Source organism: Lathyrus oleraceus, chromosome 1 (genome assembly GCF_024323335.1).
Source record: "Lathyrus oleraceus cultivar Zhongwan6 chromosome 1, CAAS_Psat_ZW6_1.0, whole genome shotgun sequence".
Lineage (NCBI taxonomy): Eukaryota > Viridiplantae > Streptophyta > Magnoliopsida > Fabales > Fabaceae > Lathyrus > Lathyrus oleraceus.
The window spans coordinates 127,705,417-127,729,253 of NC_066579.1; the positions used below are offsets into that span (position 1 = coordinate 127,705,417).

Sequence of the window (23,837 nt, forward strand, 5' to 3'; positions counted from 1 at the left end):
GTGTTTATCGATGATATTTTGATCTATTCGAAGAGTGAAGAGGATCATGTTGAGCATTTGAGGATTGTTTTATCTGTATTGAAAGAGAAGCAGTTGTTTGCGAAACTTTCGAAGAGCGAGTTTTGGTTGAAGGAAGTGAGTTTCCTTGGCCATGTGATCTCTAGTGGTGGTATTTTGGTTGATCCTTCTAAGATTGAGGCTATATCTCAATGGGAAGCGCCGAAATCTATGTCTGAGATTCGTAGTTTTCTTAGTTTGGCAAGTTATTATCTAAAGTTTATTGAAGGCTTTTCTAAGTTATCTTTGTCATTAACGCAATTGACTAGGAAAGTGCATGAGAGGAATTATCCGACTCATGATTTGGAATTAGCTGCTGTTGTGTTTCTTTTGAAGATTTGGTGACATTATTTATTTGGGTCGAGATTCAATGTATTTAGTGATCACAAGAGTTTGAAGTATTTGTTCGATCAGAAAGAGTTGAATATGGGGCAAAGGAGATGGTTGGAATTCTTGAAGGATTATGATTTTGGTTTGAATTACCATCCTGGCAAAGCGAATGTTGTAGTCGACGCTTTGAGTAGGAAATCTTTGCATATGTCGGTGTTGATGGTGCGAGAATTGGATTTGCTTGAACAATTTCGAGATATGAGTTTGGTTTGTGAATAGACTTCTTTTAGAGTGAAGCTTGGTATGTTTAAGCTTACTAGTGGAATTTTGGATGAGATTCGAGAAGGTTAGAAATCTGATTTGGTTTTGGTAGATCGATTAACATTGATCAATCAAGGTAAAGATGGTGATTTTCAGATTGATGAGAATTGTATCATGAGGTGTCATGATAGAGTTTATGTTCCCGATGTTTCGGATTTGAGAAAAAGGGTTCTTGATGAAGGACATCATAGTGGTTTGAGTATTCATCCTGGTGCTACTAAGATGTATCAAGATTTGAGGAAATTGTTTTGGTGGCCTGGTATGAAGAAAGAGATTGTGGAATTTGTGTATTCGTGTTTGATTTGTCAGAAATCGAAGATTGAGCATCAAAAGTCGTCTAGTTTGTTACAACTGTTATCTATTCCTGAATGGAAATGGGATAGTATTTCTATGGATTTTGTTTCTGGTTTACCTAGGACTCCGAGTAATTGTGAAGCTATTTGGGTTATTGTGGACAGGTTGACAAAATCTGCTCACTTTATTCCGATTAGAATGGATTATCCGATGGAGAGGCTTGCAAAGCAGTATATTGAGAAAATTGTCAGTTTGCATGGTATTTCGTCTAGCATTGTGTCATATAGGGATGTGAGGTTTACTTTGAGATTTTGGGAAGGTTTGTAACGTGCTTTAGGTAAAAAGTTATGTTTGAGTTCTGCTTATCATCCGCAGACAGATGTTCAAACTGAGAGGATGATTCAGTCGCTTGAGGATCTTTTGAGAGCTTATGTTTTGGAACAGGGAGGTGCTTGGGATAGTTATTTGCCTTTGATTGAGTTTACCTACAACAATAGTTTTCATTCGAGTATTGATATGGCTCCGTTTGAAGCTTTGTATGGTAGAAGGTGTAGGGCGCCTTTGTGTTGGAACGAATCTGGAGAGAGTGTTGTGGTTGGACCTGAATTAGTTCAACAAACTACTGATAAGATTAAAATGATCAGAGAGAAGATGAAGGTTTCTCAGAGTCGTCAGAAGAGTTACCATAACAAGAGAAGGAAAGCGCTTGAGTTTGAGGTAGATGATCATGTGTTTTTAAGAGTTACTCCGATAACGGGTGTTGGTAGAGCATTGAAGTCACGTAAGTTGACGCCGCATTTTATTGGTCCGTATCAGATTTCCGAGAAAGTAGGTGATGTGGCTTATCGAATTACGCTGCCGCCGTCACTTGCTAATCTCCATGTTGTGTTTCACGTGCCTCAATTGAGGAGATACATTGCGGATCCTTCGCATATTGCCCAATTAGATGATGTTGAGGTTAGAGATAATTTGACCGTGGAGACATTACCTATGTGGATAGAAGATAGAGAGGTGAAACAACTTCGTGATAAAGAGATCGCTTTGGTGAAAGTCGTTTGGGGATGACCGGCTGGTGGAAATGTGACGTGGGAGCTTGCGAGTCAGATGAGGGATTCATATCCCGAGTTGTTTGCTTGAGGTAATTTTCGAGGGTGAAAATATTTCAAGTGGGGGAGAGTTGTAACACCCCGATTTAATTTCCGTATTTATTTATTATGCGTTTATTTTAATTAATCATTATTTGGTGTGATAATTAATTAAATATGTGTTCTGGTGATTATTTGAATTATTTGAATATATGTGTTATTTGAATAATTGAATTTTATGAGTAGAAATAGCAATTGTCTAGTAATGGGCCTAATTAATTAGAAGGGTGGATAAGTGGGTTAAGCCCATTATGAGTTAAAAAGATAGTAAGGGTTTTAGAGATTAGAGTTAGTTTTGTAAAACAAGAGAAGAAGAGAGAAGAGAAGAGAAAAGAAGAGAAAGAGGAGAAGAGGAAACTAGAAGAAGAAAGACCTAGAGATTTCATATATACTAAGGTAAGGGTGAGATTTCAAGTGGTAATGGATAAACATAATGTATGTTTTAATCCATTCATGAAATTCAATATATGTGGGTTAGATATCATGAACTTAGGATTTGAGGATTTTGATTTTTGAGAAACCCTAACATGTGTTTATGTTTTAATCCATGAAATTGATGTTTATGTTATGCTATGATGTTTCTATATTGAATTTCATGAATGAGTATGTGTATAGAACATGATTTGGTGTATAATTGCATGTTTGAGTTTTACTTGAAAATGGTTGATTTGGGATTTTGGTGAAAATTAGTGGAGATTAGGATCTTGTTTCTATGATCTTAATAGTTGCTATATGATATATATATAGGTTGTATAACTATTTATTTCATGAAAAATGATGGATTAATGTGGTTTTATGATGAAATTTTGTGCTGGACAGTAGTATTTTTGCAACAACAGTTTTTCTGGTTTTTGACAGCATTTTCGCAACAACAAATTTTCTGGTTTTTGACAGCATTTTGAAAAACTTGTAAATTCAATAACTTTTGAACCGTAACTCCGTTTGAGGTGTCGTTTGGACCGTTATGAAGCTAAATGTATTACCTATAATGGGACATTCATTTTGATAACAGTATATTAATATTTTATCAAAAGAATCCTAACATGGATGTATGTTGTATGTGTGGTGAATGTGATGACTTGTTTTCTATTGTTTGGCATGTATTGGATGGTTTTAGATGGATTATGTGAAGAAACATAATGAGAGAAACGGTCTCGCAACCAAGAGCGGATCCGGAAGTCGGTTATGCAAGGGGAAGGTATTAGTATCCCTCACATCCATAGTACTTCATAGGAACCACTTGCTCGTATCAATTGCGTATGGATGTTTATTTATCTGTAAGTTACTTGCCATCGGGAATGAGATGAGAGAATAAGATGGGGGAGAAAATAAGTTTTAATTTAGTGTGCTCTCCAAGTATTTGAGCCCTTGTGCCTACGTACCCTCATACGTGCAATGAGGAAGTCAGAGCTTCGTAGTTTGGCTCAAAAGTGGCGTATTTGTTTACTTGTTTTTACTGAACAGTATTGACGTTTGTGCGCTACTGTTCACTCGCTTGTATACTCTATCATGGGAGTGGAAAATATTTGCTTGTTTACGATAAAGTGGATACGCTTGGTTCACACTCTAGCAGTTAAACATCACTTGCTCGCACATGGAGGCTTAAGCTTCGTTCACGGTAGAAAGGAAGTAACATGTTCTTATTGAAAGGTTTTGAAGAGGAAGCCCTAAGGCAAAAGATGATTTGATTTGTTGGGGTCGATTTTATGCATGGAGACAAGCATCATACCTTTGGCTAAATACAGTCAATTGTCCAATAACTCGGGAGTCGAGAGGACAATGTTGTCCTAACCACACTTTTTCATCCAAAAAATAGATTTGAATTGTGAAAAGAATTTGGCAAGTCTAATCATTGGAACTTAGAGGGAGATAAGTATCTGACCCTTGACTAAGTATGGCCAACGATCAAAGTACTTGGGAATCGAGAGGATAATGAAGTCTTGACTATTCTTTTTCTTCCTCACGGCACCTAGATCTAACTTGTTTGAATCATTAGATGTTTTAAGAGGGAAAGTAAAGCGTCGGGTCCTCAGGCTAGGTACGATCGACAACCCAATTACTTGAATGTTGTGTATAAACACGTACACCCCATGTGGTATTCCAATTTGTTATAAAAATGTTTTGAAAAGGGACTTGATGTTGGATCAAGCATTTGAATTTATGAAAAGTGTGAGTGAAGAATGGAGGTGAGAGATAAAATAAGGTTGAAAAGTGAATGGAGAAGAGATGATATAATGCATTTTAGAAAGGAATGAAGGAGAGATGATATAATGGATCATGGAGTGAATGGAGAATGCTTGATGTTGGATCAAACATTCACGTTGCAATGGTGTTAGTTTTATTCGGAAAACAACTTGACGTTGAATCAAGTACCTTTTGTTTCTTTTGAAATGCTTTGTTTATCGTTTTGTATTTTATCTTTGTTATTAACATGCACTAGCGTTCAGACGGGCACTCACGTGCCCGTCTGTCCGCTTTTTTAATGCACATCATTGAAAATATTAGTGATATTTTTTATTTAAATATAATTTTTTAAAAATACAGCATGTGGAAGTTATTAGTAGGAAGTTACGTGGAAGTTAATAATAGTGGTTTTATTGGAAGTTATTAGGTAAATTACACAATAAAATAAGGGTAAAAATGGTAGAAAAATAGGCTACACCAAAAGAAAGTATTCCCTTTATATATTGTTATAGATGATGAACTAATTAGAAAACAATAAATCTAAGCTATTACATGACTATGGGATGGGGGACATTTGACCCACAATAGGGGGAATGATCCATACAATACAATGCAAGGGAATGAAAGAAAAATACAAGTTACAAACTATTAACTATGTACCATGCCTAAGACATACAAGTGGCATGGTATTACAAACAATACAAGGCTATGGGATATGTTAGTAGCATGGCTAGCTAAGGGTGAGCCTGCATCTCAAAGTCAACATGTGTATATAAAACAACAAACGAGTTAGCATGAGATAAAGTCAAATGAATAAGAATGATGCAACAATATGTAAGTACATACAATGGTTAGAATCGATTCAAAAGGTAATGGATTAATCAATGAAAAGCAATCAAAGATCTATCCTATGATCATGACAAATGAGATTAGACATACAAAGTATTCATCACCTAAATTGAAACGGGATTTTCAATTTAATCAAAATGATCATAAACCAACAAATTGATTAAATGGACAATTAAAATGAATATTAATCCTAAGGATTAAAATATACCTAAACATGAATTAGGATCCAAATTAATCAAATGGAAAATTACCGATCCAAATTCAAGAATTGAACCTAATGGACATGATCATACAAATCACCACAAAAATCAAATTGAATGCAAATTAGCCTAATTGAAAAATCATGATAAAATCAATATCTAACTATCTTAATCTCAAAACAAAATCCACAAAAAAGGAGTATCAAGTCCTAATGACTAAACTCTACTCATGGCATGGTTAATCAAATCAAATAAATTTTGGAAAATTAAGAAGAATTAAATCTAATCTAACATTTTGATTAAACCTAATTACTCTAATCAATCTATCTAAATCTAATCTTTATATCTAATTAAAATGAATTAATGTCTAACAATCTAAAATCAAGAAATTTATAAATCTAACATGGATTAACAATTTTAATCAGCATCAAGATGAATCGGTGAAATTAAAACAAAATTAAAAATAACTTAAAACTCTAATTATGGATTAGAAAGAATTAAGAAAAAAAGTTAAGGAAACAATGGATTGGGCTAAGGGTAATAAAATGGAAAGAGGTGTGTGGCCCAAATTTGCTTGGATCATCCCTGTTTGGACAAACCGGCCCGATTTTGGCATGCCCATGACCCAGGTTTCCAATGTGTTCAGCCATGGCCTCGTAGCTACAACTGATCTGAAACGCTCCAGAGACGACGGAAAGATCCAAGGAAACCAAACCAGCGGCAACGAAGCTCAAAACGAACCGATCTCCGCTTCCCACAATTCCTCGTTAATTATCCAAATTGAGGCCAAATGAAGCTTGAACCCTAGGCTACGGAATGACGAATTTAGACGGAAGCGAAAACAAAAACGACGTCCCTCATGTTAGGCCCCCGATCAATCGCACCAACGACTACACGATCGTGATGAAAACAAGGCGAAATAGTGAGGAATTCCTACCCACGGAATGGAGAAATATTCCGGAATTTGTTGGAATCAAAAACGACAATGTTGATCAAGAATGTCGAAGCTTCTTCAGGTACGAATCCTCCAAATCCTTGCCCCTTTCCTTGTGCCCTTCTTTCAATATGGATCATCTTCTTCTTCTTTCTTCTTAGAGTTGTTTGTGTGTATGAACATTTGAGGGTGAGGTGGCGGTTGAAGAATTGTTGCAGGTTTTGTTCTTGTTAGCAGGAGTGTATTGAAGGTAGTGAGGGTTATCGGTTTGATGTCGGTCCTTGAAAAATGGTTGGGGGAAGATGATGCAGGGTCGGAGATGATGTAGGGTACGTTGGGTTGGTTGAAAAAAGAGAGATTGGAGGGTGAAGTTGTTGAGAAGTTTGGAAAGTTTTCTGGATTGGTTCGAGAGGTTCTTGTTGAGGTTCTCAGGCGATTGAAAAATAGAAGTTAGAGGAAGTGAATCCTGTTGAATCTTGAAGGGTGATTCAAGAAGTTCTTGGTTTTGGGGTGAGGGTTAGAAGCTATTCAAGAAGGATGATGAAGTGTAGTGGATTTGAATTGAGAAAAAAACCGTTTTTCTTTTGAGAGCAGTTAAGGGAGTTAGGAAAAATTCTCTCTGTTACTGGGTTTGATCACCGTTCTGTTACCGGTTGGTGTCGGTTAGAAAAGGTGGTTAGGATTCGGTTACGGCGTTGTGTTATGTGAAGCTTTCTTGAGTTGGTTATCGTCTTTTTTCTGCAGGTCGCAAGTTATGTGAGGTTTTGTTGACGGTTGGGAGTTTCGATTATTTGGTTAGTGGGTGGTTGAAAAAAGTTCTTGGTTCTGTTTGTCAGTTAGAAGAACGGTTCAGAATTGGTGGAGGGTGGTTTTTGTTTTGTGTGGAGGTTTGGGGTGAAGGTGATGGAGTTCGATGAGGATTGTTCTCAGTTGTGGATTGTAGGTTGCAGGGTGAGGTTAAGCGTTTGAGGAAAATTGTGGAAAAAGGTTTGAGTTAGTTATGTGGAGCCTTTTTCTTTTGTTGAGAGTTGGTTATTTGTAGGTTGGAGAGAGTCATGAGGGATTCTGTTATGAAGTGGTTGTTAACCGTGGGCAGTTATGGCAGTTGGAAATTCAGTTCAGATTCTTTTGTGAGTTATTTGGTTAAGTTCAATAAGTATATGAATTTCTGCTGAGCTTTTTGTTGATGTTAGTTTTTTAGGGTGGGATATTTCGGTTGGAAGTTAATCAAGGCTGCTAGCGTTTGGTTATTCGGTTGGAGAAATTTTCTTTGAAGGTTTTCTTATGGTTTTATTGAATTATGCAGGTTCTGTTTATGAGAGAGTTGGAAGCATGTTCCGGTTCAGCATTGAGGTGGGAAGTTGTTATGGATTACGATGTTGGTTAGTAGTTGTTGAAATGAAATGCTTAGGTTTGTTGTTCTGTTATGATTTTCATTTTGGATGTGTGATGTTAAATAAATGTTGCAGCTTTGATGTAAGGACTACTGGCTTTCTTCTACATGCAATGTGATGTTGGATATGCTATGGGTTGCTTCTGATGATGGTTAGCTTTACCATTGCTTGACTAATTATTGTGGCTTGGTTGGCTTATTAAGTTCTGGTTTTTTGCAGGGTTTGAAAGTTAGTCGTGAAGGAGGTTAGAAAATCCTCAGTTTTAAAGGTGTTGTATTGTTATGTCGGGTCGTTCTGCAGGGCCTTTCGCGAAAGTTATTGAAGAATTTCTGTTAAAAAATCTGAAAATTCCGGGTCTGAGTTGAAAACGGTTACCGTTCTTTTTCGTTGATCCGAGGGTTGGAAGGGTTGCTGGTTCTGTTAAGGGATTCGGTATTGCAGGTTGGGTCCAGTTCTGTTAAAGCGGTTGGAATTTTGTTTTTGCTCAGCTCATTGACAGTTGGATTCTGTTGAGGTTGGTTAAAGAGTTCTGGTTACGGTTTGGCCAATGTGATTGTAATTTTGTAGTTATTGAATGTACTGGTGTATGTAATTTTGAATACAAATATTAGTTAGTTAGGTGATGTACAAAACTTGCTTATGGATAGAATATGGCTCATATTTTTCAAGATTTGCTTTTGTTTTTGGTGGGCTAGGACACTTGTTAGATAAATTACTGGGATGATGTTCCTTTGGCCGACGATGTAATCAATAATACGCACAACAGGAAATGAATCAAGTCCGTAATAAGCACATACTTTTGCCTATGTATTCCAATTAAGCATATGTGAGATGAAATCTTTGTAATTTTGTTGTAGCTTGGAATTGGAGTATATAAACTGGAAATGTAATAGTTAAGTTGGAATTGAAATGCAATGTTGGTTAAAAATGATTGGAACTGTGTAAAAACACAAGCTTCATTGGAAATCATTTTCATCTCAATCAATCAAACCATTTAGTGGAAGCTTGTGTTTTTACACAGTTCCAATCATTTTTAACCAACATTGCATTTCAATTCCAACTTAACTATTACATTTCCAGTTTATATACTCCAATTCCAAGCTACAACAAAATTACAAAGATTTCATCTCACATATGCTTAATTGGAATACATAGGCAAAAGTATGTGCTTATTACGGACTTGATTCATTTCCTGTTGTGCGTATTATTGATTACATCGCCGGCCAAAGGAACATCATCCCAGTAATTTATCTAACAAGTGTCCTAGCCCACCAAAAACAAAAGCAAATCTTGAAAAATATGAGCCATATTCTATCCATAAGCAAGTTTTGTACATCACCTAACTAACTAATATTTGTATTCAAAATTACATACACCAGTACATTCAATAACTACAAAATTACAATCACATTGGCCAAACCGTAACCAGAACTCTTTAACCAACCTCAACAGAATCCAACTGTCAATGAGCTGAGCAAAAACAAAATTCCAACCGCTTTAACAGAACTGGACCCAACCTGCAATACCGAATCCCTTAACAGAACCAGCAACCCTTCCAACCCTCGGATCAACGAAAAAGAACGGTAACCGTTTTCAACTCAGACCCGGAATTTTCAGATTTTTTAACAGAAATTCTTCAATAACTTTCGCGAAAGGCCCTGCAGAACGACCCGACATAACAATACAACACCTTTAAAACTGAGGATTTTCTAACCTCCTTCACGACTAACTTTCAAACCCTGCAAAAAACCAGAACTGAATAAGCCAACCAAGCCACAATAATTAGTCAAGCAATGGTAAAGCTAACCATCATCAGAAGCAACCCATAGCATATCCAACATCACATTGCATGTAGAAGAAAGCCAGTAGTCCTTACATCAAAGCTGCAACATTTATTTAACATCACACATCCAAAATGAAAATCATAACAGAACAACAAACCTAAGCATTTCATTTCAACAACTACTAACCAACATCGTAATCCATAACAACTTCCCACCTCAATGCTGAACCGGAACATGCTTCCAACTCTCTCATAAACAGAACCTGCATAATTCAATAAAACCATAAGAAAACCTTCAAAGAAAATTTCTCCAACCGAATAACCAAACGCTAGCAGCCTTGATTAACTTCCAACCGAAATATCCCACCCTAAAAAACTAACATCAACAAAAAGCTCAGCAGAAATTCATATACTTATTGAGCTTAACCAAATAACTCACAAAAGAATCTGAACTGAATTTCCAACTGCCATAACTGCCCACGGTTAACAACCACTTCATAACAGAATCCCTCATGACTCTCTCCAACCTACAAATAACCAACTCTCAACAGAAGAAAAAGGCTCCACATAACTAACTCAAACCTTTTTCCACAATTTTCCTCAAACGCTTAACCTCACCCTGCAACCTACAATCCACAACTGAGAACAATCCTCATCGAACTCCATCACCTTCACCCCAAACCTCCACACAAAACAAAAACCACCCTCCACCAATTCTGAACCGTTCTTCTAACTGACAAACAGAACCAAGAACTTTTTCCAACACAAGCTTCCACTAAATGGTTTGATTGATTGAGATGTAAAAATGGTTTTATTCCAATCATTTTCATCTCACATTTGCTTCACCAAGAAACCACAGTTGAATCACCAATGTTGAGCACAAAACACAAGCTTCAAGAGCTGCCTCCACTTATGGTTTGATTGATTGAGCCACCTTTAGTTGCAGAGAAACCTTAGCTTCCACTAAATGCAAGCACAAAGCTAGGAATACAAGATACATGTCCTCTTGTATTGGACCATGGTTATGTAGATGATATGAATGATATGAAGACATGCATATGACTGGGATTAGTGACCTAGATGAACTTTGTGAAAGGTAGGGTGAATTTTGGGGTATGACAGTTGCCCCTATTTAATCTTCTCAAACCTGAATGTATGGATAGTAACAATCTCCGGACATTCAAGGTAGGAGAGGATTAAATACTAAAATATCGGAAAATTTACCCACCAAGAACAAATGAAATGTGAAGATAGGTCACGAAGAAATTCTTCACTGAGATATAGGATGAACAAACTAGCTTTTGTGCAGGGCAGCTGTTGGGGATTTAAGTGTTATCTGGTCGATGGTGTGTGAAAGGTTAGAGGTGAATGAAATATGCATGATGCTGATGTAATACGATGGACTCTCCCTTTTTTTCAACAAGCTCTCTGTCTTTTTTTTTACAGGTTTTTCTTTTTCCTCTTTTTTTTCGAAACTCTTTGGCAATCATTGAGAAAAATTTTCGTCGGGGAGAAATGGGTGAAAGATTTTTATTTTTTTTGAAAATAGTTTTCCAGGTGGAACCTGTACTTTATTTATTTTTTATTTATGACTGGGAAGAAAGGAAGGGAGGCCAAACACCATTCGTCTTTATTGGGGGATGGGTTCCGAAGTTAACTTTATCGGAGAGAGAAGGAAATGGTAAAGGGCGGGACTCCGAAGTTAACCTTATTGGAAAGAGAAGAAAGGGGTCCTGAAGTTAACCTTATCAGGAAGAGTAAGAAGGGGTCCCGAAGTTAACCTTATCGGGAAGAGAAGAAAAGGGTAAAGGGCAGGGCTCAGAAGTTAACCTTATCGGAATGAGAAGAAAGGGGTCCTGAAGTTAACTTTATCAGGGAGAGAAGAAATGGATCCCGAAGTTAACCTTATCGGAGAGAGAAGAAAAGTATCTCGAAGTTAACCTTATCGGGGAGAGAAGAGAAGTATCTTGAAGTTAACCTTATCAGGAGGGCAAGAAACGGATCCCGAAGTTAACCTTATCGGGAAGAGAAGGAATGAATCATGAAGTTAACCTTATCAGGAAGAGAAAGGATGAAAACGGGATTCCGAATTTAACCTTATCGGAAAGGGAAGAGAACGGTCCTGAAGTTAACCTTATCAGGAAGAGAAGAAATGGCAACATCGTCGGGGAGATATTCCAAAGTTAACCTTATTGGAAATGGAGAAGGAGAACGGGGGGGGGGGGGGGGGGGGGGGTCCCGAAGTTAACCTTATCAGGAAGAGAAGACACGAAAAAGGGGGGGTTCCAAATTTAACCTTATCGAAAAGAGAAGAAAAGGATCCTGAAGTTAACCTTATAAGGAAGTCAAGAAGTGGAGAAGAGGTTTCCAAAGTTAACCTTATCGGAAGGAGAAGAAAAGGGTCATGAAGTTAACCTTATTAGGAAGAGAAGATATGGAAAAGGGTTTTCGAAGTTAACCTTATCAGAAAGAGCAAGAATGGATATTGAAGTTAACCTTATCAGGAAGAGAAGGGATGGGAATGGGATTCCGAATTTAACCTTATCGGAAAGGGAAGAAAATGGTCCTGAAGTTAACCTTATCAGGAAGAGAAGAAATGGCGACATTGCTGGGGAAACATTCCAAAGTTAACCTTATTGGAACTAGAGAAGAAAAATAGGGGGGTCCCAAAGTTAACCTTATCGGGAAGAGAAGACACGAAAAAGGGGTTCCGAAGTTAACCTTATTGGAAAGAGAAGAAATGAATCCCGAAGTTAACCTTATCAGGAAGAGGAGAAAGAGGATACGGATTTCCGAAGTTAACCTTATGGGAAAGAGAAGAAAGGGGTCCTGAATTTAACCTTACCAGGAAGAGAATGGGTGAAAACATGTTTCCGAAGTTAACCTTATCAGAAAGAGAACGAATGGATCCTGAAGTTAACCTTATCAGGAAGACAAGAGGGTTTCTAAAGTTAACCTTATCGGAAGGGAAGAAATGAACCCTGAAGTTCACCTTATCAGGAAGAGAAGAAATGGACCCTGAAGTTGGCCTTATCAGGAAGAGAAGAAATGAAAACAGGTTTCTGAAGTTAGCCTTATCGGAAAGAGAAGAAAAGGGTCCTGAAGTTAACCTTATCAGGAAGAGAAGAAATGGAAAGGGGTTTCCAAAGTTAACCTTATCGGAAAGAGAAGAAATGGGCCCCGAAGTTAACCTTATCGAGGAGAGAAGGGTAATATCCTGAAGTTAACCTTATCAGGAAGAGAAGGGTAATATCCTGAAGTTAACCTTATCAGGAAGAGAAGAAATAGACCCCGAAGTTAACCTTATCAGGAAGAGAAGAAGGTTTCCGAAGTTAACCTTATCGAAAAGGGAAGAAATGGGTCCTGAAGTTAACCTTATCAGGAAGAGAAGAAATGGACCCTGAAGTTGACCTTATCAGGAAGAGAAGAAATAGACCCTGAAGTTAACCTTATCAGGAAGAGAAGAAGGTTTCCGAAGTTAACCGTATCGGAAAGGGAAGAAACGGGTCCTGAAGTTAACCTTATCAGGAAGAGAAGAAATGGACCCTGAAGTTGACCTTATCAGGAAGAGAAGAAATAGACCCTGAAGTTAACCTTATCAGGAAGAGAAGAAATGGACCCTGAAATTGACCTTATCAGGAAGAGAAGAAGCGAATCCCGAAGTTGACCTTATCAGGAAGAGAATAAATGAACCCTGAAGTTGACGTTATCAGGAAGAGAAGAAGCGAATCCCGAAGTTGACCTTATCAGGAAGAGAAGAAATGAACCCTGAAGTTGACCTTATCAGGAAGAGAAGAAGCGAATCCCGAAGTTGACCTTATCAGGAAGAGAAGAAATGAACCCTGAAGTTGACCTTATCAGGAAGAGAATAAGCGAATCCCGAAGTTGACCTTATCAGGAAGAGAAGAAATGAATCCTGAAGTTAACCTTATCAGGAAGAGAAGAAACGGATCCCGAAGTTAACATTATCGGGAAGAGGAGAGAAGTATCCTGAAGTTAACCCTATCAGGATAAAAAGAAGTGGGAGATGGTTTCGAAGTTAACCTTATCGGAAAGAAAAGAAGTGGAGACACCATTAGGGGTGTTGTCCCAAAGTTAACCTTATTGGGACAGAAAGAGAAGGGCTATAGCCATGTGACTCACTCTAGAGCGAATGGAAGGCTTGGTCAAACATATTCAATTTGCAAAGACACACATGAAGGTCTGATATTATGTATGCTTGACACGACTGGGGAAATGGATAGAACGGATTGGTCAAACATAATACAAATTGCAAAGATACACATGAAGGTCTAATAGTATATACATTTGACGTTGTAGTGATATGGTGTAGGTTTCCATCAGAACGAGACTCTAAGGATGGTTTGGCTAACGACACTGGACTTACAAACGATTCTCCTGCCTAGGGCTGAACACTGAGGGGGTATTGAAAAAGGGTTTATCCACAAGGTTGGATTCAAGGAAGACACCGACGGAAATGGGCTATTGAGTAGTGCCAAGAGAGTTTTGGACTTGTTTCTTTCTTGTTTAGAGAGCTTCATGATTATATCGGATGATATGCATGAAATGTGCTCGCTAGGATATCGCATCCTATGCATACGTATCTTCTCTAACCAGAGTAAGAATCAGAGCACTCGTAGCTCGGCTAACGCACGCCAAACAAACACTGAAACGGGACGCTGAGACGTCAAACGAAACACACTACTGGAAACGGAATACCAATCGCTGGTCTTACATCCAACTCCAGACAAACAAGCAAACAAGAAACCGACTGCCAATCGCTGGACTTATGTCAGACTCCAGACAAACAGACACACACAGGAAACCGACTGCCAATCGCTGGACTTATGTCAGACTCTAAACAAACAAACACACGCGGGAAACCGATTGCCAATCGCTGGACTTATGTCAGACTCCAAACAAACAAACAGGCGAATTGGAAACTGAATGCCAATCGCTGGACTTACATCAAACTCCAAGCACACACAAGAGGAGGGTCTCGATTGCAACTAGGGCAAGAGAAAAGGGAGGTCTCAATCGCAACGAGGGCGAGAGAAAAGAATTAGAGGTTAGTCGTTAGTCAAACTCGACAAGACATCGCATCTCGTGCCTACGTATCTCATCTGAACATGAGAATCAGAGTTGCCGTAGTTCGGCTAAACTATTTCTGTTTGTTTTATGTTTTTTAGGTGAACGACGTCACTACGCGATCTACCGGATGCTCGACCTTTGGAGACTTACTCACCTGTAGTAGAAGGAGTTAACATGTCCTTAAGAGGGGATAATGTTTGTTTGTGTTTTAGGAAAGCTCACGCAAGAAAGGAAGTCCTAGACGAAGGAACCGTGCTACCTTAATTGACATGCAAACGAGAGACTATGCGAAGTCTAGCAATCCTATGGGGATACAACCACACCATACACAAACACATACAGTAAACACACCAACCAGATTTCAAACAAGCAACCAAAAGCTTGGAAGCAAAAAGGAACTTCTTTGCCCTGCAAATGTTATGCACCAAGATAGTATAAGTGAAAGAATCTTTAACCTCCATACTATCAAAAACTTTCACTGCTTGATCAATATGACCAGCTTTACCCAAACAATCAAGCATGCAGTTAAATGCCACCAAATTAAAACCAAAACCCAATGACTTCATGTAATCCAAATGCTTCTCGGCACCAACGAAATTGCCAATCTTACACAATCCATGGATTATAATCGTGTGCGTATACTGATCACATTTCAGTCCTTGTTTCTCTATCTCATCCACCAACTTCAACGCCTCATCGAACTTACCTTGCCTACAGAAAAGGTTTATCATCGTATTATATGAAGCAAGATCAGGCACCAAACCATTACTCGTCATCTTCCCAACAATCTCATCCACTTCTTCAATCCTTCCGGTCTTCACCAACGCAGCAACCACAGTATAATAAGCAAATCCATCAAACGTATAACCTTTCCTCCTCATCTCCGACAAAATCTCCAACCCTTGCTCCAACCTCCCGCACCGAAAACAACACTTCATAACCATGGTATAAGTAATTGCATTCGGTTCATAACCATAATCACAAAACTCACGTAACACCCTCCTCGCATCCGCCAACCTCCTAGCCTTACATAACCCATTAATCATCGCATTATAAGTCAACACATAAGGAACAAACCCGTGACGCTGCAAGTTCCTAAACAACATAAGAGCATTATGAACATACCCGTGTTTGCACAACCCGTTAATCATAACATTATATGTCGCCATCGTAGGATACATTTCAGCGCGCTCGACTATATCCTTGAAAACACGATACCCTTCGTCCGGTCTACCAAGCCTAAACAAACAATGAATTAAAATATTATAACTCCAGACATCCGGGTGTATTCCTGATTGAAGCATTTCGTCGAACAGTTGGAGGGGTTTCGATAATAAACATTTTCTAACAGCACCTGACATCACTGAATTATAAGAAACAACATTAGGGTTAATCCCTGCTTCTTTCATTCTATTGAGAACAGTGTAACCTGCATCGATGCTGACAAAACGACAATAAGCATCGACTAACGTGTTGTATGTAACAGTATCAGGGAGTACTCCTAGTTTAATGGCGTCTATTAAAACGACTTCGGCTTTTAGTAATTGCTTCGATTTGCACATTGAGGATATGCAAATGTTCATGAATTTTGTTGATAATCGAGTAACCATGATTTGTAATGATTGAGGGAAGAAAGAAGAGTTGAGAAGAAAAGGTGAGTAACACGAGATTGAAAATTGAGCAGCTTATTGTGATGACAGACAGAGGCATTTGGGTTTTACTGAAACGAGTTGTTGAAGGTTGAAGAGAACGGTTAGTTGTGAAATTGAATACGGGTCAGACCGGCCGGTCCAACCGTTAGCGGAATTGTTATCTTACCGGAAATGGTGAGGAAATGTGGTCGTTGGAGACGGTGTGGGACGGAAAAGTGTGTGAATGTGAGACGGGAGATACTTTCAGAGGTTTATAAATGTACCGAAAACCCTCTCTTAATTTATATTTTATCTAAAATGTGATTTATTTATTTTTTGGATGGACCAATTGAGTAGCAATGTGTATAAAAGTGTTTGATTAGAATTTTGACATTCATAAATTTGTTCAAGGTATTACTAATTCAATACACAATTTAATCATCCATTCACTCTATTGACACTTTTTTTTCAAATTGATGCTATTTTTCTTGATTTTCATATTAAACCAGTTAAAAATCCGGGTTTAAATTTTTTATACCGCATAATTGTATTTAAATATTTAATTGAGAATAATATTTATATGGTTTTAATTGAAATACATTGACGGTGTAAAAGGATTTTACGCCGTCATTTAATGTCAGGTATTGGATATTGAAATATGTTTGATTTTTATTTTAAAAATATATAAAATAATGCAAACGGGTGACGGTGATGAATTGACAGGGTAAATTTTTTTACACTGACAGTGCATACTAATTAATCTCTATTTATATATGATTTTTTTTATCTGAATCTAATTAGTTGTGTTGTGTTCACTTAATAAAATATTTTAATCACATTTTTAACATTAAAGACAAATACAAATGAATGATAGGTCAAAATTTATTAAATAACAACAAGTTATCTTGATAGTGAAAATGAATGTTATAATACATAATAATCAAGATTTCAAACTTTTCATCATTGAGAGCAATATTCACATATGATTTTTTTTGTCTATATCTAATTGGTTGTGTCTCATGCTATTTTAAATTTTATATTACTTAAATTACATTCCATGTTATTTGTACTTAAATCATATACACGATCATATTGGAAGGATTATTGCGTGTTAGGTTCAATACATAATGTAAAATATATGACAATGTAAAGGCAACATTCAAACAAAATGGGTGAGAATTCATTACAATAATAAATGATATAGAATGAAGAATAAAGTACAACATCTACACAATCATACACAACAATATATTACATTTTCACATCCAAATCATAATCAACATCATACATGACAACATCTAAAATATCATCAACATCATACAAAACCACATCTTAATTATCATTAACATCATATGTAACAGCATCTCATCCAACAACACGTCAACAACAACCAATACAAATGCAGTACTTATGCAATGTACTCAACACCGACTCGATATACTTGTGGTACCAAATATGAACACTCAGGTTCATCTCACTCCATGATCCCCACCATAGGATTGATTCCCTCTTGGAACCAGAGCACACCAAAATCGCTACCATCACCATAGGTAACACTTCACCAATCCCTTAAAATAGGAATTAGCTACTCGCACCTGATCCATCACTATAGGATCGAGGCCCGCCAAAACTGGGCCGAAGCCCATACACCAAGATGCATGACTCTCAAATAACATGCATTAACACAACAAGGTTCACCAAAAGGATCCCCACACACATCTCATCATTTGTGCATCACATCATTCATCATGTAACAACCAATTCATGTTACCACGTGAATGATATTAACAAACATCATCAACTCATCAACATCTTAACATTATCGACATAACAACATAATTATCACACCACGATATTACAATAATGCAAGGATTCATCAACCAAACGTATAAACCAATACATTTGTTAACATATTAGGCATGTGAATAATATTCAAACATCTCAACAATCACTACCATGTTATATGCCTGAGTGTTAGATTTCTAATGCTTCAAGCGACATCAAAATCGGACTTACAGAATAAAAGTTATGACCAAAATCGTCGGGATATGTCAACAATTCATTAACTGAACGTATGAAGAAAAACTTCACCAATACAGTAGGCATAGAAATAATACTCAATCAATTCACTTATCACTATCACATTATATCTCTAAGAGTCACCTTTCTAATACTTCAAACCCCAACCCAAAATGATTCACAAGTTGAGAGTTATGATCAAAACCGTGCACAGAGGCGTTACTAAAAAGTTGTTGTTTTTCTAAAATTTCCAGCATAATTTTCATCTTCTTCAACCCCAAAAACGTTCATTAAATAATCACCAAAATTATTGTATCCCTGGAATAAAGTTATAGCCCTCAATTTCATATATTCAACGCTTCAAACGACACTCGATTTGGATTTACGAATCAAAAGTTATGGCCAAAACGATTTCGACCGAAAGACACGAACAGAGGCTCTAGCGCTGAGTGCGGTCATGACAGACAGAATGCAGAATTTTCTGCGTTTTTCATCCTTGGAGGCCTTTCGTACCTTCGATTTCGATTCCGTAAAAAGGCAAACGCTTCGAAAATTACAACCCATGCAATACTCTAATTATCTTAAGTTAATTTACAGTTTTAACACAATTAAATCACCTAATCACAATTTTAAGATTATGCCTAAAACCTTCGAAATTGCAACAATGATGGATATATGTTAAATCATAAAAAAAACATAGACGCACATAAGGGACCTGAAATTCATCATATAATCATGATATAACAACCATCATAGCATACAATTTCAGAATTATGAATCAAAACACTCAACCCTAAGGAGGTTAAAGGTTCCTCCATTATACCCTTCTATCATACCCTTTACTATTAGAAAAAGTTCTCACCCTTATCTGATCTCCAGCAAAAGCCCTTGATCTTCTTCTTTAACCTCAAGTTTTTTCTCTCCCTCTTTGCCTCTTTTGCTCCAATCTCACATACCAACAAAATCTCCCAAAAACCTAGTTTCTCTCCCAACTTTTGAAATATATAGTAATCTCCTTACTTTTGCTTAATTATCATTTTTGCCCAATTTAACTCTAGTTTCCCTCTTCTTACCACAAACTCTCCTAAAATTTCACAATTGACTCATACTCTTATTCTCTCCAATTTCTTATTTTATCAATAATAATAAATAAAATTCTATTTATTATAATCATTTTCTAACTTACTCTAACGTCTCATCGCACCCTACTATTTCTACCACACCCCAACAACGCATATTCAAATAATTTATTTTAAATCGCACCAACATCTAATAATTAAATAAAACACCAAAAATTCACCAATAATTTAAAATAAAACAATTTTAAAAAATTGGGTGTTACATTAAGGACCCAATATATATAATCGCCTCGACGAGCGACAAAGACTCATGTTTAAGAATCCAACATTTATAATCGTCTCAAGGAACGATAAGGACTCATAAATATCCATCATATGTGATCACCACATGGAGAGATCTAAATAAAATCGTTTTGCTCTTTAATTCCATTCAGATAAAACAATAATAACCCAAATTCATATAATAAAGAAGAACCTCCTTAATTCCATTCTTATAAAATTGACACAATTTTAAAAATAAAATAAAAAACTGATTTAGTTTGGGACAAATTACTTTTATAAAGAAGTCACTCATTTGGAAATGGAAGTAATAAGTATTGATTCACAATAATTCAGTCTCCAAAATCTTTTATTTTAACTTGATTATAAAGGTTTAATATCGGCACCGTGCTTACACAATAAGCAATGCCTCCCTTCGAGAGTGGATGTGATATTTGAACATGTGCAAGGTAAGCAAACCTGAGCAAGGTGACATGAAATTATTATTGAAGCAACCAAATAACCCCCATCAATCATACTCCATATAATACCATAAGATTTAACATCCAACACAAAGAATACCAGAAAACATAAACCAGTAAAGGTGTATAGACCGTCTTTACACATTTCCATTTATGATCAAACTTCACAGTTTTAGCATTGGAAATGGTTTAATGAGAACAACATTCACTGATTTAGTACATGCTTAGTTGCTTACATGGTTTCACAGTGTGATCTTTTATCCAAGAATCTTTTATTAAATTTACCAAGAATCTTTTGATCACCATCTAGAAATCTTTTTGTTTTCCTTAAAATACTAATCCAATACAATTTGCATTTGTCACTACTTATCAGCCTTCTGCTTTTTACGGAATGGAAGCAGTTCACTTCTCGCTAGTCATAGCAGTCCCTTGAACTGGCGCTTTGTTCATTGAAATAAATGCAACCTGCATAAACAAACACAAATAAGTAGTTATAAGTTCAGCTACCTACATAAGCAACCAAGCTAAAGCTAAAGCTAAAAGATCAGTTTCTAAGTGTGTGTTTGGAAACAAAGTCATCCACTGCCTCCTCACATTTAAGAGCTTCCCACCGTGATTTTTCTAAAGCTACCAGTTTCTAAGTGTGTGTTTGGAAACAAAGTCATCCACTGCCTCCTCACATTTAAGAGCTTCCCACCGTGATTTTTCTAAAGCTACATTTGTTAGCTTTTACAAACTCTATAGTGGTGTCGTGATTTTTTAGAATTCCAAACATAGATTAAAACCAGGCAAGCAATTTCAACTACCCACTATAAGACATCATTTTAGAAAAAGGTTGTGTATTGAATTGAAGATGTTTTCGGTTACCTTAAGGAAACTGTTAAGAAATATGGTTGGACCTAACTCAACCCTACAAAACCGGTTGGTAGAGTGAGGGTTGTCCCCACTTATAAACTCATGTTCAGGCTATATATTGTCTGATGTGGGACTCTTAACACACACCCTCACGCCCAGGACTGGACATCTGGAGCGTGGAAATAAATGGTGGGTGACCCGATAGCGGAAACCATAGTAGGTGGCCCACCGGATCTTAAACGAGGCTCTGATACCATGTTAAGAATGTGTGGTTTGGGTTTAACTCAACCCTACAAAACCGGTTGGTAACCAAAGGATACACTCAGATTTTTGGATTGGATTATAGTGATACCTTCTCGCCTGTAGCCAAGATGGCATTTGTTAGATTTCTTCTAACCATTGCAGCCATTTGACATTGGCCTCTTCATCAACTTGACATCAAAAATGCTTTTTACATGATGATCTTGAAGAGGAAGTATATATGGAGCAACCACCTGGATTTTTTGCTCAGGGGGAGTCTTTGAATATGGTGTGTAGGTTACACAGGTCTCTTTATGGTCTTAAGCAATCTCCGAGAGCTTGGTTCGGCAGATTCAGCGTTGTAGTACAACAGTTTGGTATGGTCCGTAGTGAAGCTGATCATTCTGTTTTTTATCGTCACTCAGCCCAAGGGTGTATTTATCTTATTGTGTACGTAGATGATATTGTCATAACTGATAGTGATCAGCAGGGTATACTCCAGTTAAAACAACATCTCTCGAATCAATTTCAGACAAAAGACCTTGATACACTCCGCTATTTCTTGGGTATTGAGGTAGCCCAATCTAAAGATGGTTTGGTGATTTCTCAGCGGAAATATACTATGGATATTTTGGAAGAAAGAGGTTTGTTGAATGCTAAACCAGCTGATACTCCTATGGATCCAAGTGTCAAACTACTATCCAATCAGGGGGAGCCTCTATCTGACTCAGGAAGGTATAGAAGATTGGTTGGAAAGTTGAATTATCTCACAGTCACACGTCCAGACATTTCTTTTGCGGTTAGTATGGTAAGTCAGTTCTTAAATTCCCCTTGTCAGAAACATATGGATGCTGTTATCCGGATTCTGAGATACATCAAATGTGCTCCAGGAAAAGGTTTAGTGTATGAAGATAAAGGACATACTCAGATAATTGGATACTCTGATGCTGATTGGGCAGGGTCACCCATTGATAGACGATCCACCTCTGGAGATTATGTACTTGTTGGAGGAAACCTTGTATCCTGGAAAAGTAAGAAACAAAACGTAGTTGCAAGATCAAGCGCCGAGGCAGAGTATAGGGTCATGGCAATGGCAACATGTGAACTTATTTGGTTAAAACAGTTGCTCAAGGAACTTCAAATTGAAGAAGCAAGACCAATGACACTTATTTGTGATAATCAAGTTGCATTGCACATTGTTTCAAATCCAGTCTTCCATGAGAGGACCAAACATATTGAGATAGATTGTCACTTTGTTAGAGAGAAGTTCGAGTCAGGTGACATCGTCACAAGCTTTGTCAACTCTAATGATCAATTGGCAGACGTGTTTACAAAATCTCTGCGAAGTCCCAGAACTAGTTATATATGTAACAAGCTTGGTGCATTTGACTTATATGCTCAAGCTTGAGGGAGATTGTTGATATTTGTAAATATATAGTGTTGAGAATATTTGTATATAGAATAGTCTCACATCGACTATATCATGTAATTAGTTATAATCTCTTTATATATAATAAAGTCTCCGTAGTGCTTTTAAAGACACATAGTTTAACCTAAATGTCTCTTAGTCTCTCCTAATTCAATATAAACCATTGTCTAGAATACATCAATATTATTCACGAATACAACTAAAATCTAAAACATTTCCAACTGTGGTTAATGACTAACTAATTCAAGAATATTGAAATGTCTTTCTAGTTTAATTCCTTTATTCATGCCTAATTCAGCAGAGCAAGTTGCAACGACAAAGCAGCGACATCACGGGGGAACAACGTCAATGAGGCTGGAAAAGTGTAATCGTGTAAGGCTGTTGAGGAAAAGTGTAACATGTGTTGTGTTTATAAGTGGGGGCAATTCTCACCTTAAGCCGGTTTTGTAAGCATGAGGTAGGTCAAACTCTAATTCTATCACAACTTATTTTATTTAACTGTGAACAATAACTCCCAGAAACTGTTATTGCTTGACAGTAGAGACACATAGGGGTGTGCATGGTTCAAAACCATAACCAAATTGAACCAAATATATGGATCAGTTTGGTTTTTAAAACCACTTTGATAAAACCGGTTTATATTTTTAAAATCGGTTTATGTTTGGATCGGTTTGGTTAATAACCGGTTTGTACTAAAAATATTTATTTTTGTTTGAATCAATTTTAAAACCAAATTTCCCTCAAATTTAATTTTCATTCCAACAACTTCTTAACTCTATCCAATCGCTCTTGAAGTCAATCACTATTTTTAAATTTCAATCGGAAAAATCAAAATTAAGTAATTACCTATAAGATAGAAAAAAAATCAATTTTAAAAAAAGAGTTTTAAATCGGTATTTTTCAAACCAGTTTTTTATTTTCTTTAAAAAAACAGTTTTATAAGAAAAACAATTTTATAAAAAAAACAATTTAAAAAAATTATAAAAAATAAATCAGGTTTAAAAAAAATAATTTATGAGACCCGTGTAGGGGGCAAACTATTGCTGTGAAGATGCAAAGAGCCTTTTCTATTTGTTTCAGTGACTTCCATTTTTTTGGTTGCAGAGAAGAGAAGGTTAGAGGGTGAGTTTGTTTCAAATTTTGAGTTTTTGTTGTTTTGTCACTCCATTTATATAGCAAACAAAGCAACCAATTAAAGGAGACAAGAAGAATATTTGTGTTATTAATTTATGTTACCAATTTCTAAACAAACAGATTTAGAT

General features: G+C 36.8%; 2 protein-coding genes and 1 long non-coding RNA gene across 4 annotated transcripts in view; 1 reads left to right on the forward strand and 2 right to left on the reverse strand.

The window, feature by feature from the left end:
• LOC127121749 (probable mitochondrial saccharopine dehydrogenase-like oxidoreductase At5g39410) overlaps positions 1-23,837 on the reverse strand; it is a 63,813-nt gene that overhangs the window by 33,783 nt on the left and 6,193 nt on the right. The gene's annotated exons all lie outside the window — the stretch shown is intronic.
• Positions 6,003-8,378, forward strand: LOC127121757 (uncharacterized). Of its 2 annotated transcripts, XR_007803500.1 has the most exons (4): positions 6,003-6,396; positions 7,621-7,696; positions 7,784-7,859; positions 7,928-8,378. It is a non-coding gene; the product is annotated as an uncharacterized LOC127121757 (long non-coding RNA). The 2 variants fall into 2 exon arrangements; XR_007803499.1 differs by having other exon boundaries at positions 6,004-6,396; positions 7,784-8,378.
• LOC127095351 (putative pentatricopeptide repeat-containing protein At4g17915) lies at positions 9,549-16,282 on the reverse strand. Its single transcript, XM_051034055.1, has 3 exons — positions 14,923-16,282; positions 9,679-9,754; positions 9,549-9,591 (listed from the first exon to the last, which is right to left on the reverse strand). The coding sequence occupies exons 1-3, from the start codon at positions 16,190-16,192 to the stop codon at positions 9,549-9,551; spliced, it is 1,389 nt and encodes a 462-aa protein (XP_050890012.1). The 5' UTR covers positions 16,193-16,282.

Coding starts and splice junctions, on each gene's coding strand:
- LOC127095351 (XM_051034055.1), bottom strand. CDS start 16,192: ATGGTTACTCGATTATCAACAAAATTCATGAACATTTGCATATCCTCA. Junction 9,755..14,922: donor ATCTGGTTGGTGTGTTTACT/GTATGTGTTTGT, acceptor TGAATTATGCAG/GTTCTGTTTATGAGAGAGTT. Junction 9,592..9,678: donor TGTTATGGATTACGATGTTG/GTTAGTAGTTGT, acceptor TAAATGTTGCAG/CTTTGATGTAAGGACTACTG.